This window comes from Ammodytes marinus (assembly GCF_949987685.1).
Source record: "Ammodytes marinus genome assembly, chromosome: 12".
NCBI lineage: Eukaryota > Metazoa > Chordata > Actinopteri > Uranoscopiformes > Ammodytidae > Ammodytes > Ammodytes marinus.
The window spans coordinates 12,641,547-12,659,518 of record NC_137216.1 but is presented as its reverse complement, the minus strand read 5'-3'; the positions used below and the strand labels follow the sequence as shown (position 1 = coordinate 12,659,518).

Below are 17,972 nucleotides of genomic sequence, written 5' to 3'. Positions count from 1 at the left end.
TTTTCTTGACCGGATTGACTGACCTTCATGTCTTAAAGTAATGATGGACTGTTGTTTCTCTTTACTCAGTTGAGTGGTTCTTGTCATAATATGGATTAGAACAGTAATCAAATAGTGCCATTCACTGTATAGACCTTTGTACCAACCCTACCTATGCACAACACAACTGATGGTCTCAAACATATTAAGAAGGCACAAAAATTCCAGAATGTCAATGTCTTGACAAGGCACCCCTGTTAATTGAAACATTGTGTGGAAGCTATAGAAGAAAATTGAGAAGACCAAACAAGAAAAAAAAAATCAAGCATATTCCAAACTTTCAAAACTCTGCGAGATCCCTGAATATAGGTAGTAGCTGTTATACATTCTCCATTGTTCCTCTTGATAGTACATTCAAACCACTCCAATATCCAAGGGTTTATAGTTGGCTACCAAAAACCAATGCACACTTCATTTAATGAACACACCCATATGCAAACATTATTCAGTACACACCGTAGCAGGGGTGGAGATGAGATAGGCACACCTACGCAGGCAAAGAGGGAAAAACAAACACGCTCTCTCACCTGCCGTGAACCTGTCCTGCCAGCCAGCCCCCAGTGTACATGGCGTCTTTAAAGCGTCCCTCTCCAGTGAACGTGTAGGAGGCCGTGCGAGACATTGCCGTCGTCCCCGGCAAAGAGCCCTGGCCCCCACCACCCAGCGCCTGATCCAACGCCTGGTTAAGAGATCGTAGCCACTTGTTCTAGACGGAGAGAAAACGAAAGGGAAGTTGGAAAAGAAAAAAGAAAATTTAAAGACTTCAGAATTGAGAAGTTCAACAAAATCATCTTGGTAGATTGGAGAGCACTCATTAGCGTATTGGGAAAGTTGCCTTTTAGTGTGAGCATACAGCGGTTGTGTTTGATGCTTGCAGTCGATGGTCAAAAAAAAAAAAAAAAAGCTGTCCTTATTAATATATTTAAGAGAAATGTACCACTCTTCTGCTGTTGGATAAGGATTTTTCAGTATTTTACCTTCTTCAGTATTCATTCCAAAAATCCAATCACTGTTCATCACAACATTTCCTGATATCTTATTGGAAATACTACATCAAGCAAGCCTAATTTCTTTTCACAATAGAGAATTGTTTCCATATTATTTGCAAAAATACCATCAGATTAAAACTTCAGGCTGCATTAAGTAGGTAGGGGAGAGTGGCCTAAGTTGTGCCACTTTTTACTCAAAGTGACTTTAAAGTGAGGCCTTGACAGTAAAGTAAAAACTTTGGATCTGGAATAAACTGTTGAAGAAATATAGCTTTCGGAAAAAAAGTTGTCTTGTGGCACAACTTGCCCCCGGTGTGGCGTAAGTTGTGCCGTTGGAGAGAATACCATGGGGTATATTGTACCATTGATATATATCTCATAAACTGTAATGCAAGACAAATCCATTCGACAATCACTTATTTAAGGTGTATTTAAAGTAAATAAAGTAAATATTTTACAAAGATTGAAGACAATTTTCTTAAACAAGGCCTAACAGATCTAATGGTTTTACCTGCAAAAGCTCACAATGACAAAGTCACCATCATCATCTTTCTGGCCATCTGAACTCTCATCAGTGGTGTCGTTAAGTGGAATGGAGATGTCACTCTCTTCTGAGCTACTGTAGACAACTACTTTCTTTTGGTGACCAGCGTATACAGCCATGCCAATGGCACAACTCTCAGAAATGTACTTTGCACTAGCTGCTCCGCCCTTGTAGAACCAACTGCCACCTGTCATATGCGATTCCCCCTCCATTTCTGCCTTTAAATCAAGGCTCAAAACCCATCTGTACACCCTGGTTTTTCCTCCCCATTAACTATCTTACCTCTGCACTACTATCTTTGTTTATATGTGGATGTCTGAGCATTATGACTTTTATTTTGGTTATTGTTATTTTGCCTTAATTTTTTACCTACTGAATGCACTATGTTCAGCACTTTGGACAGTGCAAACTGTTATAAATGTGCTTTGATAAATACATTTTACTTACTCACAAATCACCCCAACCCCAGAATTTTGGATAATAAGCATGATGCAGCAGTTTAGGGCTGACATTGTGCTCACTATATAGACACAAAGTGTAGCATACTAAAGCACTAAAACATGTGTCAAATGTTTTCAAACGTGTTTATAATTGTTCAGACACAATAATCAAAAAACCTTGATCATGGAAATTTTACTTTGAAAGTCAAAAAACTGTTTTTTGAGCTTAAATGTGGTTATATCTTATTCCATGTTTCTCCCTTCTTTACAGGGTGAGTTAAATGGATGGCTCTTCTTAAATATGTGGTCACATTTCCAATTTCTTCTATGGTTTTCTAGAAACAAGGGGTGGCACAACTTCCCCACCGGCACAACTTAGGCCACTCTCCCCTAATAAGTGTTTAAAGGATGAATGTACCTTCTCTTGTGGTGTCGAAGCCACCAGGGTGAAACTCTCCTCTGGACATGTAATTCTGATGGCATAGCTGAACACAAAACACAGGGACAATAATAAATCAAAAATGGTGCAAAAAGTTTAACAAGAAGAGGAACAACTGTATAATGAAATCAGGGCTCATAACTAGTGCTTTGGGAAAAGAATAAACAAATGCACAGTAGGTGATCAACACATTTCAGAACTTTTTAATTTTTTGGGCATTTTCAAGCTTTATTGGATAGTACAGAGTTGAAATGGGGAGACAGAGAGAGAGGGGGGATGACCTGCAGTAAAGGTCCACGGGTTGGATTCGAACCCGCGACCACTGCAACGAAGGCCGGAGCCAACATGGTACGCGCTCCATCCACTACGCCACCGGAGCGCCCCCAGAACATAGTTTTAAGCAAGATAAACTATCTCTGTAACATAATTTAAAACGTCACTTCTTCACCTTAATATGTAACAGCTCTGGAAAAAATTTAGAGACCACTCCAAATGTTCAGTGTCTCTGGTCTTCTCAATTTATGTTTGAGTAAAATGAACATTTTGGATTTATTCTACAAAAAACTTAGCACATTTCTACCAAATTCCCCCACAAAAATGTGTCATCACAAGCATTTCCATTAATAATGTAGAGATAAAGATTGAAGAAAAATCCAGACTGGTCTCTTTAATTTTTTCCAGAGCTGTATATCGTAGTTCAATAAATGACCTGGTGTCAGCTAAGCAGCACGCAAACACCGAGGATGAAAGTTTACAAGTGCTTAAGTGATGAGCAATAAAAGTAATGAACTCACAGTCCACTGCCGTCTTCAGTCACTGGTTTCACCCACAGACAGGTCAGAGGATAGATGTGATGTGTGGAGAACTGCAGAGAGACAGAGCAGTGGTTCTTGTATTTCATCACCATCTTTATGCATATGTGGGTCATTGAAACTTCTCAAATAAGTCACATTACTTGACATCAGTGTGAGTGATAGGGATTTACCAATTGATTTTTACATTCTGTTGAACAGAACTTTGACCAAGGTAATCTGAGCTTTACTATTTGTTCAGAGGTTTGCGGACTGAAAGGTCACTTTACATGACTTCTTGATGCTATAAGAGAAGTCACATATTTGTCACTAGTTTCAGTGGGGCTTTTGACATTCACAGTATTTAATTATTGTGTTCACACATTATTACTAAAGTAAATGAAGTTAAAACAGAACACACTCTTGCATAATTTCTCAGATATAAGGATTGACTCGGACAAGTCCCACCATGTTAATTTTCGATTATATACTGGATAGTATGAGCTGAAAACAAAAGGCAACAGTAAACTTTGGGGAGTAATTAGCAACAATACAGAGTAAATGTGATAGATTTATAATGCACAGCAAAATGCTCCTCAGTTAAATTTTGTTAAACTATGACATTTACATGGCGTGATGCATAATCACGTACTAAGCAGAATTAAAACTATGGCAAAGGTCAAATGCAGCGAACGGGAAATGAACCCAAAAACCACAAAGGGAAAAACAGTGTCACCACTATCTAATGTCAATCAACACAGAAGCCCACACCAAACAGTTGTATACTGAAACATGGACAAAGGAGAAAGGGGAAAGACACAGCACAAGGCAGCGGGAAGTAGTATCTCCATAGGATGGAAAAAGCTGGTGACGTTGTCATGTCTTGGATCAGATGCTTTTGAAAGCAAGAATGCAGTGGTGAGTCACAGCCTTTCACCAGCAGCTTGATGTGCTATGAGCTACTGCATCTTTGACCTCATCTATTTTTACCATTAATTGGCTAATGACGCAAACACATCTAAACCCAAATCCACACACACAGCAGCCTGTTGTTTGGTATAGCGACTGAAGCTCAGAATCAGCCATCAAGACAACATGTGAAAACAAATGCTAAACACAGGACATCTGCAAGACTATGAGTGGCAATAATACAAAGCCCAATATCTATTCAGTTAGTCTATCCTCAATGGGGTAGAGAAACATATTAGAAATAGCTCAAAATAACATGAGAGTTTCAACAAAACATTTTTAAAGAGGAACATTATAACCTCTGTGAAAGTAGTCTTGCACAGAATTATATACGTTTCGAATGGATGTGCATAAACTAAACTGGCAACCCAGTCCCTTTAACATTGCATACTGTCCTGTGTTAGCATTTATTTTATTGTATTTCTCATCCTGTGATGTAAATCCTTTAAGAGTGTAAGCACTGAGCAGAGACCAGCCCACCCATGCTGCTGCAAAGCTCAGTGTGTTTAAACTGGCTGGTTGGTTGGTTGGAGGGGAAGTTGGGTAAACTGATGGTTGATATACTCACAAGGCTCTTAGAGGGAATGGCACCCTGAGTGATTGAAAGATACAATGTAAAAATATTAATTTTTCTGCCCAACAGGGCAGATGTCAAGAAACTCCAGTAAGACAGAGATGTACACAGATCTGATCAGAACAAGACTGATAAAGACCCAGTGGACTTTAATCTAATAACAGTCACTGTTGTGACTGTTGCGTAATTTGAAGTTAATTTGAATTCCACCAGAGATGGATCCATTGTGCTCACTCCACCTTGCTGTAGGAATGGTTAGCAAATCTTATTTACGTAGGGAATTTATGGTATCCACCATGGGTCTATACCACTAACAAATAGAAGAAAGAAATACTATTATTTGGCTTATTTTGTATAGATTTTCTTTGTGATTGCATGTGTGTACCTGTGTGTGAACCAGGGCGTCATTGAACAACATGAACCAGTGGTTGGAGAAGCGGCCTGCGTTCTGCAGAGTCAGAGATCTGTTGCTGCTTTCACACACCACACGACGCTGTGGGAGACGCAGAGCCTCCTGTTGAACAAACACAAACACATTTCCTCAATAAAATCTGACAAACTGTTGAAAAACAACTGTGACTTACACTTTACCAGAAGTCCTGCCTCCATTAACCTGGTGAGGTTCAGGTGAATAAAGGGGCAACCTGGCCCTCATGAGTATCTGCACAAAACTGCTGCCACCTGCAATCCACCCATTTTGGGTGACCCTTTACATTGGTTTTTACAAAAGTTGCCATTTTGGAGATACATGGCTTCCAGCGCTGACACACATCATGCACTTACTCTTTGACCTAGGAATCTACTGAACTAATGACAAATAATGATAATACCAACTTGCACCATCATTTTGTTGCTCTGAATTGAAGATAACCCCAACCTTACATCAGCTATCAGGTAACTAAGGACACTTGAGTGATAAAGGTTGATCATTATGTTTGGTAAATCGAACCTCTCCTGTATCCTTTGAGCAGGAGCGCAGTTATTTCAAGAGAAGGGAAATACATTTCACTAGCACAGTAGTTTAAGTGCTTTGTATTCTGTGCATAACAGTAGTTTGGCCAAGTAAAATCAGTCACGCTCACAGCAGTTTTTCCAGAGTGGGTCTTCCAGAAGATGAAGGTGGTTTCAGCCTCCTTCTTCCTCTTCAGCAGGGACAAAGACAGGGATTCGAAATGAGTACAGCCCTGATGGAGGAACTGATACTCTGTAGTTAACTGGGGGAGAGAAAGAAAAAGTCAAAAGGTTTAATAGTTGTTTTTCTTATTAATTTCAGAACCTTGGCCAGCTCAGTCAAAGGTACAGTATACCTGCATTAACAGATCAACAAATATTATAGCAGGTTGCTTGACCAATTAGACAAATCTGCCCATTTTTACAAAAATAGGAAGAGTGTTGCAAAACGGGCCAATACAAAGGAATAACCAAAGTTACTTAATCATTGAAAATAACAAAAGAGAAAATGAAAGATAGGAAAAGGGCAGACAGAGAAACACGTGAGAGAGAGGGAGAGAGCGGTCAGAGAGTGTTGTAATCACCACACTGTAACAGGCTGCCAGTTTGAGCAGGACTCGACTGTACTGGTGTAGCTGTTGCAGAGGCCAGTAAAACAACAAAACCAGATCGAAATCCCCTTTGACAGGCTGGTCTGATACACACAGCTGAGTGAGCATGGTCTGCTGAGAGCCTAAACATTCACTGAACAGACACACAAAGAGAAATGGGACACTCTTAGAACTCAAACATATTCAGTACTTTTTTAAAGGGGCTGTTTTTTACTTGAAACAAGCCTATCTGTTAAAACACATCACTTCCTGGACAGCAGGAAAGAGCTACCAAACAGCGGTTTGTTAGCTCTTTCCTGCTTCCCAGGCCAAGTGAGGTAAGACGGGCTCCTTAAGGGAAACACATAAAGAAAACATCTAGAAGCTTACAGTGAGAGTTTATGCAGGGACTGGAATCCACCCATCACCTGGAAGTTACCTACCGAAGAACAATACCTGGAGAAAGACAGACAGAGATTTTTGAATTTGAGTTAGAAATTTCTACCTGTTAAAGTATATTATTAATAGAGGCCCTGTATTTGCCTTTTAGAATTATTTGTATTGTATGAGAGAAAAAAATTATTATTCTGCTATGAGAAATAAAGTGAGGTGAAATACAAAGTGAATGAGAGGGACATTAGAGCACAAGAAAAGTCTGAAACTGATGCAAAAACAGAAAGATAGAAGTAAACACAAATCTTCTTTGGCCATAAAATGATATGAAGATTTCTGTATTAATTATTACAGTATGTTTTTTTTTCGTGTGCCATAGACAACAAGGTTAACCTCACTCTTTATAAATGTCCATAAAGTGGTCAGTGTGCGTCAGCAGGGGAAGGGAAGTGACATCACGGCCTTGCGCATCATGCAGGAAGTAGCTGAGAGAAGTGGAGTGTCGACCGATCAGGGCGCTCAGACGAATAAAACTCTCAGAGAGAGAGAAGAAGAGATGAGTGCACGGCTCACCTAACGACGGACACGCACTCTCTGAGGAGGACAATACACAGACACAGACACACACACACACACACGCACACACTAATATGATGCATTCGCCACTGCAGAACTGAATGCTTAAACCATGTACTATTTCACAGATCATTTGTGAAAATAGTAAAACATATTCACGACATTACATTTAAGTTAAATATATTAAACTTTCATATTCAAAAGTAGAGTAGATACACCACACAGCGATTGATGCTATTCCACAGCGTAGGATCCAGCGAATGGAGCCTCTCACCTCTGTTATGTAGCGGTGTGAGGAGGAGCTCCCTGACCCTACTCAACCAGCAGCAGAACTTTCTCTCTCTGGACGCCAGCTCATGGATAGCAGAGATAAAACTCATGACGTTCTGGTCTGCCAACACCGCACAGCTCTGACCACCGCTGCACACACTGCTAATGTAACCCATCTACACACACACAGAGATGAAATAAATGTTAGTCATACATCTACAGATAAGATAATATATTGTTAAGTTTAATTTCCTTTCAGTATTCTGTGGTTTCCCTCTGTTGATTATAATGGTTATAATAACTTCTGACTTTCTCCCTTTGTGTTTATGTATTTCAAACCTATTTAAAAATGGCAGTGCGCTCTACCTAACTTCTGTGTGCTGTCTGATCTTATATTCCTGCCAATACCACACATGTTACTTTATAGGCATACGTTTTGTACTTTAAACATATCGAACTTTGAGCAATATGTAAAAAAAATCAAATCAAATAAAAAATCCACTACGGTGTGGTTGTTGTGGAAAAGTGCTCCACTCATCATCTCTCTAACTATTAGTCCTGTTGAAGCAAAAATATAAAACAGTTGTGTTTTGGGCATGCAAACCTCTATGCAGAAAGGCAGCAGAGTGGGTCTGACTGTGTAACTTTCTGCTCTGTTTGGTGACTTCTGGCATGACCTTTGACCCTTTTGGTGTGACCTCTCACTCTGTGCTGACATTGGCTCTTGCTGCTGGCCGCAGTACAAGAGGACTGGCTGAACACAGTCTCCATCAGCCAGGAGCAGGGAGTGGCTCTGACCCGCTGACACATCCCAAACACGAAGACCATCAGACAGCTAGAAGGGCATACATTACTTGAATTATTGATTGAGGCAAGGTCAAAAGTCAATGGTCAATGTTCAAAGAAAAATGAAATTGCATTTCTAAATCAAATCATATGACTTAATATAAAACAATGTAAATACTTGAGCACTAATGATAGAATGAATGAGAGAATGTTTTACCTTTGCCTGTTTGGGTACTGTGATAGGACTGTTGACGTGACCGAGCTGTCCACACATGTTGCTGCCCCAAGAGTACACCTGCAAAACATCAGGTAAGTTAGTTTGTGAAAATGTGTGAGTGATCTTGTATTTGTTCAGTCACTCTGCACTTCCTCAAAGTATTGTATGAGACTTAGTTAAAGCTTTAGATTATACTTTAGGTTTAGATTAAGGCTTGGGCATGTTTGTGTGTTCATGTGTGTGCTGTGTGTCTGCCTGTTACCTGGCAGTGAGCGGTGACAGCCAAAGAATGGTGTGATCCTGCAGCGACTTTGATCACCTCCTCGCCTGTCAAACACTTGATACACAGAGGCTGGAGTCTGGAGACACATACATTTTAACTTCACTCCGGTTCAAGTCTACTTTCCTCCATTTTACGCATGTAACAGTGACTGTGGGTGTGTGTGATTGTGCTAAAATGCTGCTCTCACTATGCAGGTGGTGTGTAGACATTAGTCTTGTGGATGTCACATAGAAAGTTGAGGCGCTTTTTACTTTTTGTATATTACCCCAAGTAAATGAAGTATTTTTAACTCGACTACAGTGGTATAAACATTAATCAGTGTTTGATAAATGCCAAAAGTACATCAGTAGATGCTTTTCAGATATTTAAAAACACTATTTCAATATGCTTACAATATGTTTGCAGATGTTTTAAGGTTAAGTTTGTTAAAATGAGGGGTGGGTGTTAAGAAAACGTACATTTGCTGTTAGAAAAATATTATTGAATTAGGTTTCAATCTATTTGGAGTATTATTAATGTTAGTGTTAGTGTTAATACGACTATATCCTCTCATGGAATTGGTAGAAACATGAACCTCTTGTTTTTAATAAAAAGTAAAAACTATATATTTATAGAAGTAGGGATGAACTATTATTGTGCACGTTTGCTTGTCCACACCTGGCGAGCTGATCTCCGTGGCCCAGCTGCCCCTCAGAGCCGCGGCCCCAGCTCCACACTTCTGTCTCCAGAGAGGGCAGCCCATCTCCAGCCTCCTCCTCCGCCGCAGCATGGGACCCACCAGCAGAGCCAGGTATGCAGGGACAAGGCCGCCGTTGTCGTGGAGACCCTGTAAGAGAAAACAAATGATGACCTAATGGTTAATTCCTGGCAAAAGCTCTTCGACATGTCACCTACCACTTACATGTGAGCATCTGTCAACATTGCAAATGCAATTCCTCCTCTGACGAAGGAGACACAAATGAGTCTCATACCTTAACATAATGAAGGAAGTTCACACTGCTTTTTTTGTGCTACCAGCCTAAATAAACTGTAGGTCTACTACATGGGCAAACACAAATCGACTGCACTGAACAGGTTTGATATGAACACACCCTAACGCCTAAGTGAACTGCTCTATGTGTGTAGACTGATTGATTGAAATACTTTCATTGTGACACTTCAGAAACAGAAAATGAGAAGTTAGTCAGCTGTATCAGCAAATTACCAATCATTCCAAAGTTCTAGCCTCTGTCTGTCTTGTGTTACACTATCAATACACAAACTATAAATACATTCTACAGTCTACATGGTTAGCTGAGCTGTGCAAATGGTCTATACGTCAGGTTTTATTTGGTGTAAGCAAAATGAGTACTATTGTAAGTAACTGAAGGATTTTCTGATCATTAATGTGTAGTGACGTTCTCCTTATTATTATCTCTAGAAAGATAATGTTTATCTCAAGATAACATTGACAATTTTATCATGCACATGTTTTGATCTTAACTCACTCATCAGTTACTTTGAGATGATAACACAAGGTCTTAAAGAAGACATTGTTGTTGAGTGTGTCAGCGTGAGAGGCAAACAAAGGCAGAAAATTGTATTGTGTGTTCCTGCTGAAGATAACATTTCTATTCTTGTTCCTTGTTGACATATCAGGGATTCTGGAGATATGTTTTACTTCATTGGTACCGGATAATGTCTGTCAAAATAACGTTTTGATAAGCAAGAGTAGAACTTTTGACATTGAAACGGCAAGCCTGGCTCTGTCCAAAGTTGCAAAATACTCCTACCAGCATCTCTAAAGCAGCTTATGGATAATGAGCCATGTCGGTAACGAACATGTTGTACATGTAAGTCTCCTGGTTCCATACTTGGGGCTCAGGGTATCACTCTTCTTATCTCACTCTTGGGCAAGAAAGTAGATCAGTGTAACGTAACGTTGTTCACACCCAAAACCATTCATACCACGGGTGGGTGTTCCTGGCAGGGAGCGTCTCCTGTTTGCTGCAGCATTCCCCTTCTGGTTTATATTAGTGAGACTGGAGCTCTTCTGGCCCTGCAGTGTCCTCCTCTCCGCCTCCAGACAAAGCCGAACCTCGTCCAGACAAACTGGGGAGGAGGAGTACGGCACGGCCACGCCACTGTTACTGTAGGAGAGAAGGTCAAAGGGAAGGTTTCAAATCATAATGGCAAGAGGATAATCAAGGTAGGTACAATGCAGTTTTCATAGTGTATTTGCATTGCATTTTTTAAAAACAATTCCACAGTGACATAACATGGAAGTGAAGTGGAATCATTTCAATAAAAATTATCCACATTTATTTTTTTTTCTGTTAGTTGAGTGCCAAATTTTCAACACAACATTATTAAAACACTGATTAATCACTGTTTCATTGTCTACTAAACTTGGTCCTACTTATTGGATTGACTCCTAGTGGGCGAGTCTTCTTTGTAACTGGAAGTCAACAGATCCGTGGAAGGAGTTGAAGAAGCACAGCTGTCATCTGGCCAGAATGATGGTATTAGAGAAGAAATGAGAAACGTTGGGAGGAAAATAGATGTATTACTAAACCTTCAAAGAACACGGTAACAAGCAACCAATAAAGCGAAAAGTAGAAACAAACAAAGGAAGAAAAAAAGACAAACATCACAAGGGAACAAGTAAATCAGTTATCAACAAAACGAACAAGCTGCAAACAAGTTTTGAATCAAAAAAGCAAAACAACAAAGAGATAAAGATATAAATGAGGCAATACATAACAGAACAAACAAAAAGACTTTAAAAAAAAGGAAGAAGGAACAGTACTAAAGGACCAACCTGAAGTGTAACTGCTCAGTGAGTCAGTATCTCCTGGCCTGGCAGTGTGGCACATCTCCAATGAGTGACTGGAGAGTTTCTGGAGGAGGTTCTGAAGCTCCATTTCGTCAGGGAAAGAGTTCTTATTGGCTCTCAAGCTGCCATCTGTCTGCGTGAGAGAGTCTGGGTGCCCATCGGGTTTAAGCTTTGTGCAGACTGGAAGATTCTTCCTAAAGTTTTGCAAAGGAGGGAAAGGCAAGAGAAATAAAGTAGGGAAAAACTGAAATAGAAAAACCTGGAAATGCAATAAAGTAAAAAGTGAAAGAAAAAAAAGAGACCCATAGGTAAGATCTGCTGTCTACAGTTTATAGCCATGAACCGGCTTCATAACCAGGGCAACTGCCAACTGACCTTTGCCCAGGCAAGAGCCTTCGTCTCGGGTCTTTTCTCCTGGGAGAGGTCTGGGAATGCAAACCAAAGCATGAATCAGTGGTGAAAAATCTGTATCTCATAAATGAGCATAGATACTTGCTGCAAAGGAACAACTTGATCATGCAGTTCTATAGCTGCGTAGATCCTATGGTGCCGGATCACAGGAATGACTGGTTTAAAAAGTAAACCATTTTACAGCCTTTAGAATGTTTACCTCGCCTGTCATGTCTTCAGTCAGCTCCACCCCGAGCGGACAGTAGTGACCAGCATCAACTGACAGCCGCTCCTCCCTCTCTTTCACTGAGTAGTGAGGTGACTGTCCCCGCTCCGTCTTCCCAGAAGGATTCTGGGTATTGTAGTTTGTTGGAGGTAAACTGCGAACCAAGGCGAGGCTGTGATAGGCACCACAAGCCACCTGTGGGAAATAAATAGAGATGATATTTCTGGACACACAAAATAGTAATTTTTTTCTTTCGAATTCTAATGTAGCAATGAGGACATCAGGAACAGAAACTACCTGAATTACATGTCTGCCTGCCAAGTGCTCCACCTGCATCAGAGATAGAAATAATACAAATGTGATGACTTAATTCAAAAATGCGGTTTTGTTGAGTGCTCAAATGCACACACATTCAAAAACACCATAAATTGTCCATCCAACGGTTGACAGTCATTGGTTACTATTCTGATTTGTTGACATTTGACCCAATTTCATCTTAAAGAAACTTAACTTCTGTGGTTTCCATACAGGGAAGGAGCTGGTGACCAGGCCAAGCTGGCAGCCGCTGCCCCACGCCCACAGCTCGTTCTGGGCTGACAACGCCAGACTGTGCTCCCGCCCAAAGGCCAGGTCCACCACACGAACCACAGCTGGAGGAACGACATCACTGTCCACCACAGTCAAGGGGCACGGCTCTGAAACTGACGCAGGATATATTTTACATAGCTTATGTTTCCCCAATATAAATTAACTAACAAATGCATTGACCAAATAAAAGAAAAAGCAAGAAGTGGGTAGAATGGACGTTGAATATGTGAATAAAAGAAGATGGGAAGACATTAAATATGGTGTTGACTAACCTGTGAGGTTTGTGGTTTCACCCCTCTCAGTCAGCCCACATTGTCCTGCAGTGTTCTCCCCCCACATGTAGATGTTGCCTTGCTCGCTCAGCGCTCCACAGTGAAAACCACCAGCAGCCACACGGACCACCATCTTGCCCAGAAGAGCCTCCTCCAGCACCGGAGCCGACACCGGGACGCTCACATCCCTCCATAACAGCTCACCAAAAGAATACACCAGACCTCCTGCAAGTCAACAATGACTGAGTAATGGCTTATACTGCTGAATTTAATAACATGTCAATACTGCAAAATGCACAAATAAATAACTTCTGAGGCGTTCATCAACAGTTTCTCATACATACATACATACATACATACATACATACATACATACATACATACATACATACATACATACATACATACATACATACATACATACATACATACATACATACATACATACATACATATTTACTGTATTATATATGGACCCATGTATATCTAAAAACAAAATAAATGTTTCTAGAAAACAAACATTTTAACATTCCAACAGTTTGCATTTCCATATTTGAATTAGGCTTTCATTAACGTTTAGTAAAGCATTTTAATACTGTGAGGGAACTGTCGTTCTTTAGGCTAGCTAATAGTAATAGTAATCATTAATTTAACACTTAATCTCTCAGCCAATATCTCAGCTGTGTTGCCTGTTAGACAGGGCTGGACTGGCCATCGGGCGTACCGGGCAATGCCCGGTGGGCCGGCAGGCATTGAATTGTATTATCACGCATTCAACTTCTACTCGCTAATTATGAGCATCTGACGATGGTCAGTTACGTTCAGGGCCGTCGGACTGCGGACAGGCTTGGGGGGGCCCAAGGCAGAGGGGGGCTGCACCCAAAAAAATAAAAACTTATTTTTTTAATTTATTTATTTTTTTACTGGCTCAATATATGCCCCTGATCTTTGAAGGCCCAGAACATTTTTATTTAGGAAAAAAAACAGATATCGGGGGCCTTTCATTCGTCAGTACATTTTTGTTATTTTTTAAATAACATTGTTCGGGGCTACAAAGATCACGGCCTATATTGGGCCAATAAAAAATACAAACGAAGGGAAAAAATTCCCAAAGCTGACTGGATTTTTTAAACATGTACATTTCGTCTTTCTGCTTTTTGGTCATTCTGTGTCTATAAATTATTCCAGAAAATAGTACTAAATAGCTTACATAGGAAACAGTTGATTATAGAAGGTCTAGGGTCCACGACACAGTCTCCCAAATTCCTGTGAGAAACACTGTGTGTGTGCATGTTTATTAAGAGTCATTAGACCAGGGGTTGTTGTTCAAGTATGTGTAATGATTTGGTCATTCATCAATAGAAACTTTGTGTTGTTATCTGGCTTAGAGAGGGACCAGTCACTCATACGTTTTGGACTCTAGACAAACATAGCTTTTACATGTTTGTATTGTAAAGGTACGAACACACTACACGCGTTACCCGCGTAAGATTTACGTGCGTAACGCAGCTAAAATGTTGCCTGATCATTTTGTGTCAAAAATGGTTCTACGCGCGTAGTCTCCCTCCCGATATTGTATTTCCCCTAATTAACCATGGCTACGATCAGACCCGACCCGACACAACAGCGTGCATGTCCGCACAAAAACAACAATACGGCCAACAACTGTGCCAAAAGACAAACTGAACAGCACAAATAGCCTAGCATTAAAACAGCATATTCACGGCAGCTACATAACAACAAAGTTACAGCAGCATCGGTGCACGGCGGCACAACATAAAGCCAAGTAGCCATCATTACCCTACCTGGCTGTGACAGGGGACCGTGGCTGGAGTAGATCAACACCGGTGCTTCGCTATACTTGTTGTGAAAGTCCCACGGACATAGCCGTCATGTTTGGGTTCATAATATGAGGCGCTAGCCGCCCGCACACAACAGGGTGAGTTAACTAATGCTATACGGGGCTAACTTGTTTTATCGGCTAAAGCACAGCCGCACATATTCACTGAATTAACCAGGAAGTCCATTCTCCTGGTTTACTCTCCCCAGGTCTTCTATTCCCGAGCTGCTGTCATACAGCACCGGCTCGGCTGCCTGCAATACATTTTCCTCCTCGGTGTCTCTCATCAGCCTCTGTGTACAGTACACTGTTCTCCGACCATGCCAATGTATGTGACGTCGGGTCAAGCCCAACGCTGATTGGCCAACGCGGCTAATCGTCATGCGAACTCCGCGCGTAGGTGCGTATATACGCGGCTCATACGCAGCTAACGCGGCTAAAATGTTGCTTTAGCGTGAGTGACGCATCTACGCGCCATGTACGCGCGTAAACCAATGGTTCCCTATGGAAAAATAGCCGATTTTATACGTGTCTGTACGCGTGTAACATGTGTAGTGTGTTCGCACCTTAAGACCGCCTCTCAGAGGGCCCATCAGGACTTCCTGTATAGGGGCCCAGAATTTGGTGCAACGCCCCTGCCTCCGCATATCGTATAAATAATCATGGTGGGCTGCCATGGCCAAAAATGCCAGGGCCGATTTTTTGACCCAGTCCAGCCCTGCTGTTAGATGACAGTGTGAGGTCAGTTGTACAGATAATATCTCATCTCCATAGACTCTCAGGTTGTTTAGCGTCACTGTGTTCAGCTCAGACCCAAAACAATGATATACTTGGTGCCTTTACTGATCGCAGAGAGTGTGCAAGAAGTTCAGACAACATGATTAAGGTATACACAGTTACTTGTTTATGAGTGCTTTTAATAACTTTATTTGGATATGCTGTAATGTATGCCATGTGTTTTAAATTCTTAGGAAGTGACTGTCCTAATTGGGTGGGAATACACCGTGTTTCACTTGTGCTGCTTTCCTGTTCTCCTGCTCTATTGCTATATATGAAAATCGATTTTTTTTTTTGCGGACGGCTTCATTTGCCTTTACAGGTAATTTATGATTATCAGAGGAAACACGGGACTGTTTTATAAACTTTTAAACGTTCCTTGAAGGAGGTTAAATGAATTGAACAGCCTTATTTTCCACAATCACACTCACCTTGTGTCAGCAGGAGTCCATGGTGTTCTCCGAGGGCAGTCTGAAGAACAGACCTGGACAGGAGCACTCTCTCTGGACAGGGCTGTGCGCTGGGGCCTGCTGACTGCCAGATGTGGAGCAGTCCTCGCTCTGGAGGTGTGGGGTCCTGCTCACTCACAGGACTGCAATAACAAACACAAATTGTTACTATTATAGCCTGTTTTGGGCCGAAGATTAAGATCCTGTCCAAACCCAAAAGAGGTTCCTGCTCGGTAGATGTAATCATGACAGGGGCAGCTAAAAAGTGTGTGTGTGTGTGTGTGTGTGTGTGTGTGTGTGTGTTGGTGTGTGTGTGTTACCTCTCCTCTCTTTTCTCCATCACTCAAGACTCTCCATTCCACCCGACACTGAAGGCATCTTCACATATTTCCAAAGCTCTTGTCTTCTGTTCACTCAAAAAAAAAAAAAAAGATATACAGTTTTTTTTACTAGCATATAGTGCGGCATGTGCAATAACTGGCAAAGGATCAGTTTAATATTCTTCATCATGTTTAAATCTACAAATGCAATTTCTTACATAAACAATATTATATTTTTTACCGATTCCCATCTGGTCACAGAGGATATTCATTTAGCCTATCTATTTGTTTATTTTATTCTGATGTGCTACGAATGGTTTCACTGGGAGCAGGAGCGATTGCTTTTGAACTGGATATATTCTTTAATAGCACCACTGTTGACGTATAAAAACAACAACATCAACGCAGTCCTGACCCTGTTGCTGCTTAGGTGCCTTACAGTTTGTCAAAGGCATAGCCATGCATTGCTCACCTGTTTCTGTGGAAACGCAGAGGCGCGCGTAATCACGTTAAAACCAAAACGTCAAGAGAGATAAGCTAACTACAAACAGTAGACTGAAAATATGACAGTTGTAACTTTCGCGCCTGGTATACGCGGATCCTTTACCATTACACCTTTCCCTAAGTTAAAGCATGAAGGTCGAGTATTATCAATTAATTTGAAACGCACTGAAGTTGGTTAGCTCAATGCTATATGTGCCATAGGAGCTAACTAAACTTACCAACTGGTTTGTGCTCGGGAGGACGAAGCGGAGTTTAGTGAAGTAGCCGCTCTGAATAAGTCCAGATAACTGCTTGCAACTGTCATGGCACAGAAACCGAGCTATTACATTTCGTTTTAATTTCCAATCAGTGCAGAGCAATGAAAGCAGAAGTTGACTCTCTGACAGTTGTTGTATGTTGTACTACAGCGCCCCGACGGCAGCCGGGAAGGGACAAACACTGCGGCGGTGCCACACCTGTTGCTGCTGCGGTATGTCAGAGAGGCGGCAATAATAAGGTAGGAGGTCCCACTCTGTCTCTATTTCCAGGGATGGAGTATGGTTGCAACTTAGCATGTATTTGTCAGATGGCCTTCAGTTATTATTTAGCCTACTTTTACTCAAGTAAAGCCATACACACAAAACGGTGTCTGCCAATATTTATTTAAACCTTGGACAGTAAATATATTGTTAAAAAATTAACTAAAGCGTTGGTTGGTTGTTTTATGTTACCTAGGGCTATGTAGCCTATGCCTACCCTGGCTACCCAATTAGCAATTTTAGAAAACTGGATGAATATGTAGGCATATATTGCACATAGATGGTATATCAAATATTATACTATATATTATTATTATATATTGCACTCTATTAAGTGAACTACTCTTTTCTTCTAATGCTCATACAGTTTTCTTGTAGATTCAGGTTTCATGTGCTGTTGTTTCATTTTGACAATACGCTTT

At 41.0% G+C, this 17,972-nt stretch overlaps 1 protein-coding gene across 4 annotated transcripts in view; it reads right to left on the bottom strand.

Moving 5' to 3' along the window:
* The window catches only part of LOC307258479 (alsin-like), a 29,312-nt gene extending 11,910 nt beyond the window's left edge, over positions 1-17,402 (bottom strand). For 2 of the 4 annotated variants that reach the window (XM_080038011.1, XM_080038013.1), the window contains exons 1-25: positions 17,251-17,402; positions 16,529-16,614; positions 16,191-16,351; positions 13,143-13,367; positions 12,795-12,983; positions 12,580-12,614; positions 12,277-12,477; positions 12,042-12,091; positions 11,652-11,860; positions 11,250-11,337; positions 10,799-10,980; positions 9,509-9,677; positions 8,831-8,927; positions 8,569-8,646; positions 8,170-8,400; positions 7,570-7,741; positions 7,118-7,313; positions 6,717-6,782; positions 6,321-6,480; positions 5,868-5,999; positions 5,171-5,299; positions 4,780-4,803; positions 3,246-3,316; positions 2,431-2,497; positions 567-745 (exon numbers count right to left, since the gene is read on the bottom strand). In XM_080038011.1, the coding sequence (XP_079894137.1) occupies positions 567-745; positions 2,431-2,497; positions 3,246-3,316; positions 4,780-4,803; positions 5,171-5,299; positions 5,868-5,999; positions 6,321-6,480; positions 6,717-6,782; positions 7,118-7,313; positions 7,570-7,741; positions 8,170-8,400; positions 8,569-8,646; positions 8,831-8,927; positions 9,509-9,677; positions 10,799-10,980; positions 11,250-11,337; positions 11,652-11,860; positions 12,042-12,091; positions 12,277-12,477; positions 12,580-12,614; positions 12,795-12,983; positions 13,143-13,367; positions 16,191-16,351; positions 16,529-16,548 (3,131 nt within the window). In that variant the 5' untranslated portion in view covers positions 16,549-16,614; positions 17,251-17,402. Of the gene's footprint in view, positions 1-566; positions 746-2,430; positions 2,498-3,245; positions 3,317-4,779; positions 4,804-5,170; positions 5,300-5,867; positions 6,000-6,320; positions 6,481-6,716; positions 6,783-7,117; positions 7,314-7,569; positions 7,742-8,169; positions 8,401-8,568; positions 8,647-8,830; positions 8,928-9,508; positions 9,678-10,798; positions 10,981-11,249; positions 11,338-11,651; positions 11,861-12,041; positions 12,092-12,276; positions 12,478-12,579; positions 12,615-12,794; positions 12,984-13,142; positions 13,368-16,190; positions 16,352-16,528; positions 16,622-17,250 lie in introns of all 4 variants that reach the window. The other 2 variants (XM_080038012.1, XM_080038014.1) reach the window with 2 other exon arrangements.
* Between the last annotated feature and the right edge of the window lie 570 nt (positions 17,403-17,972).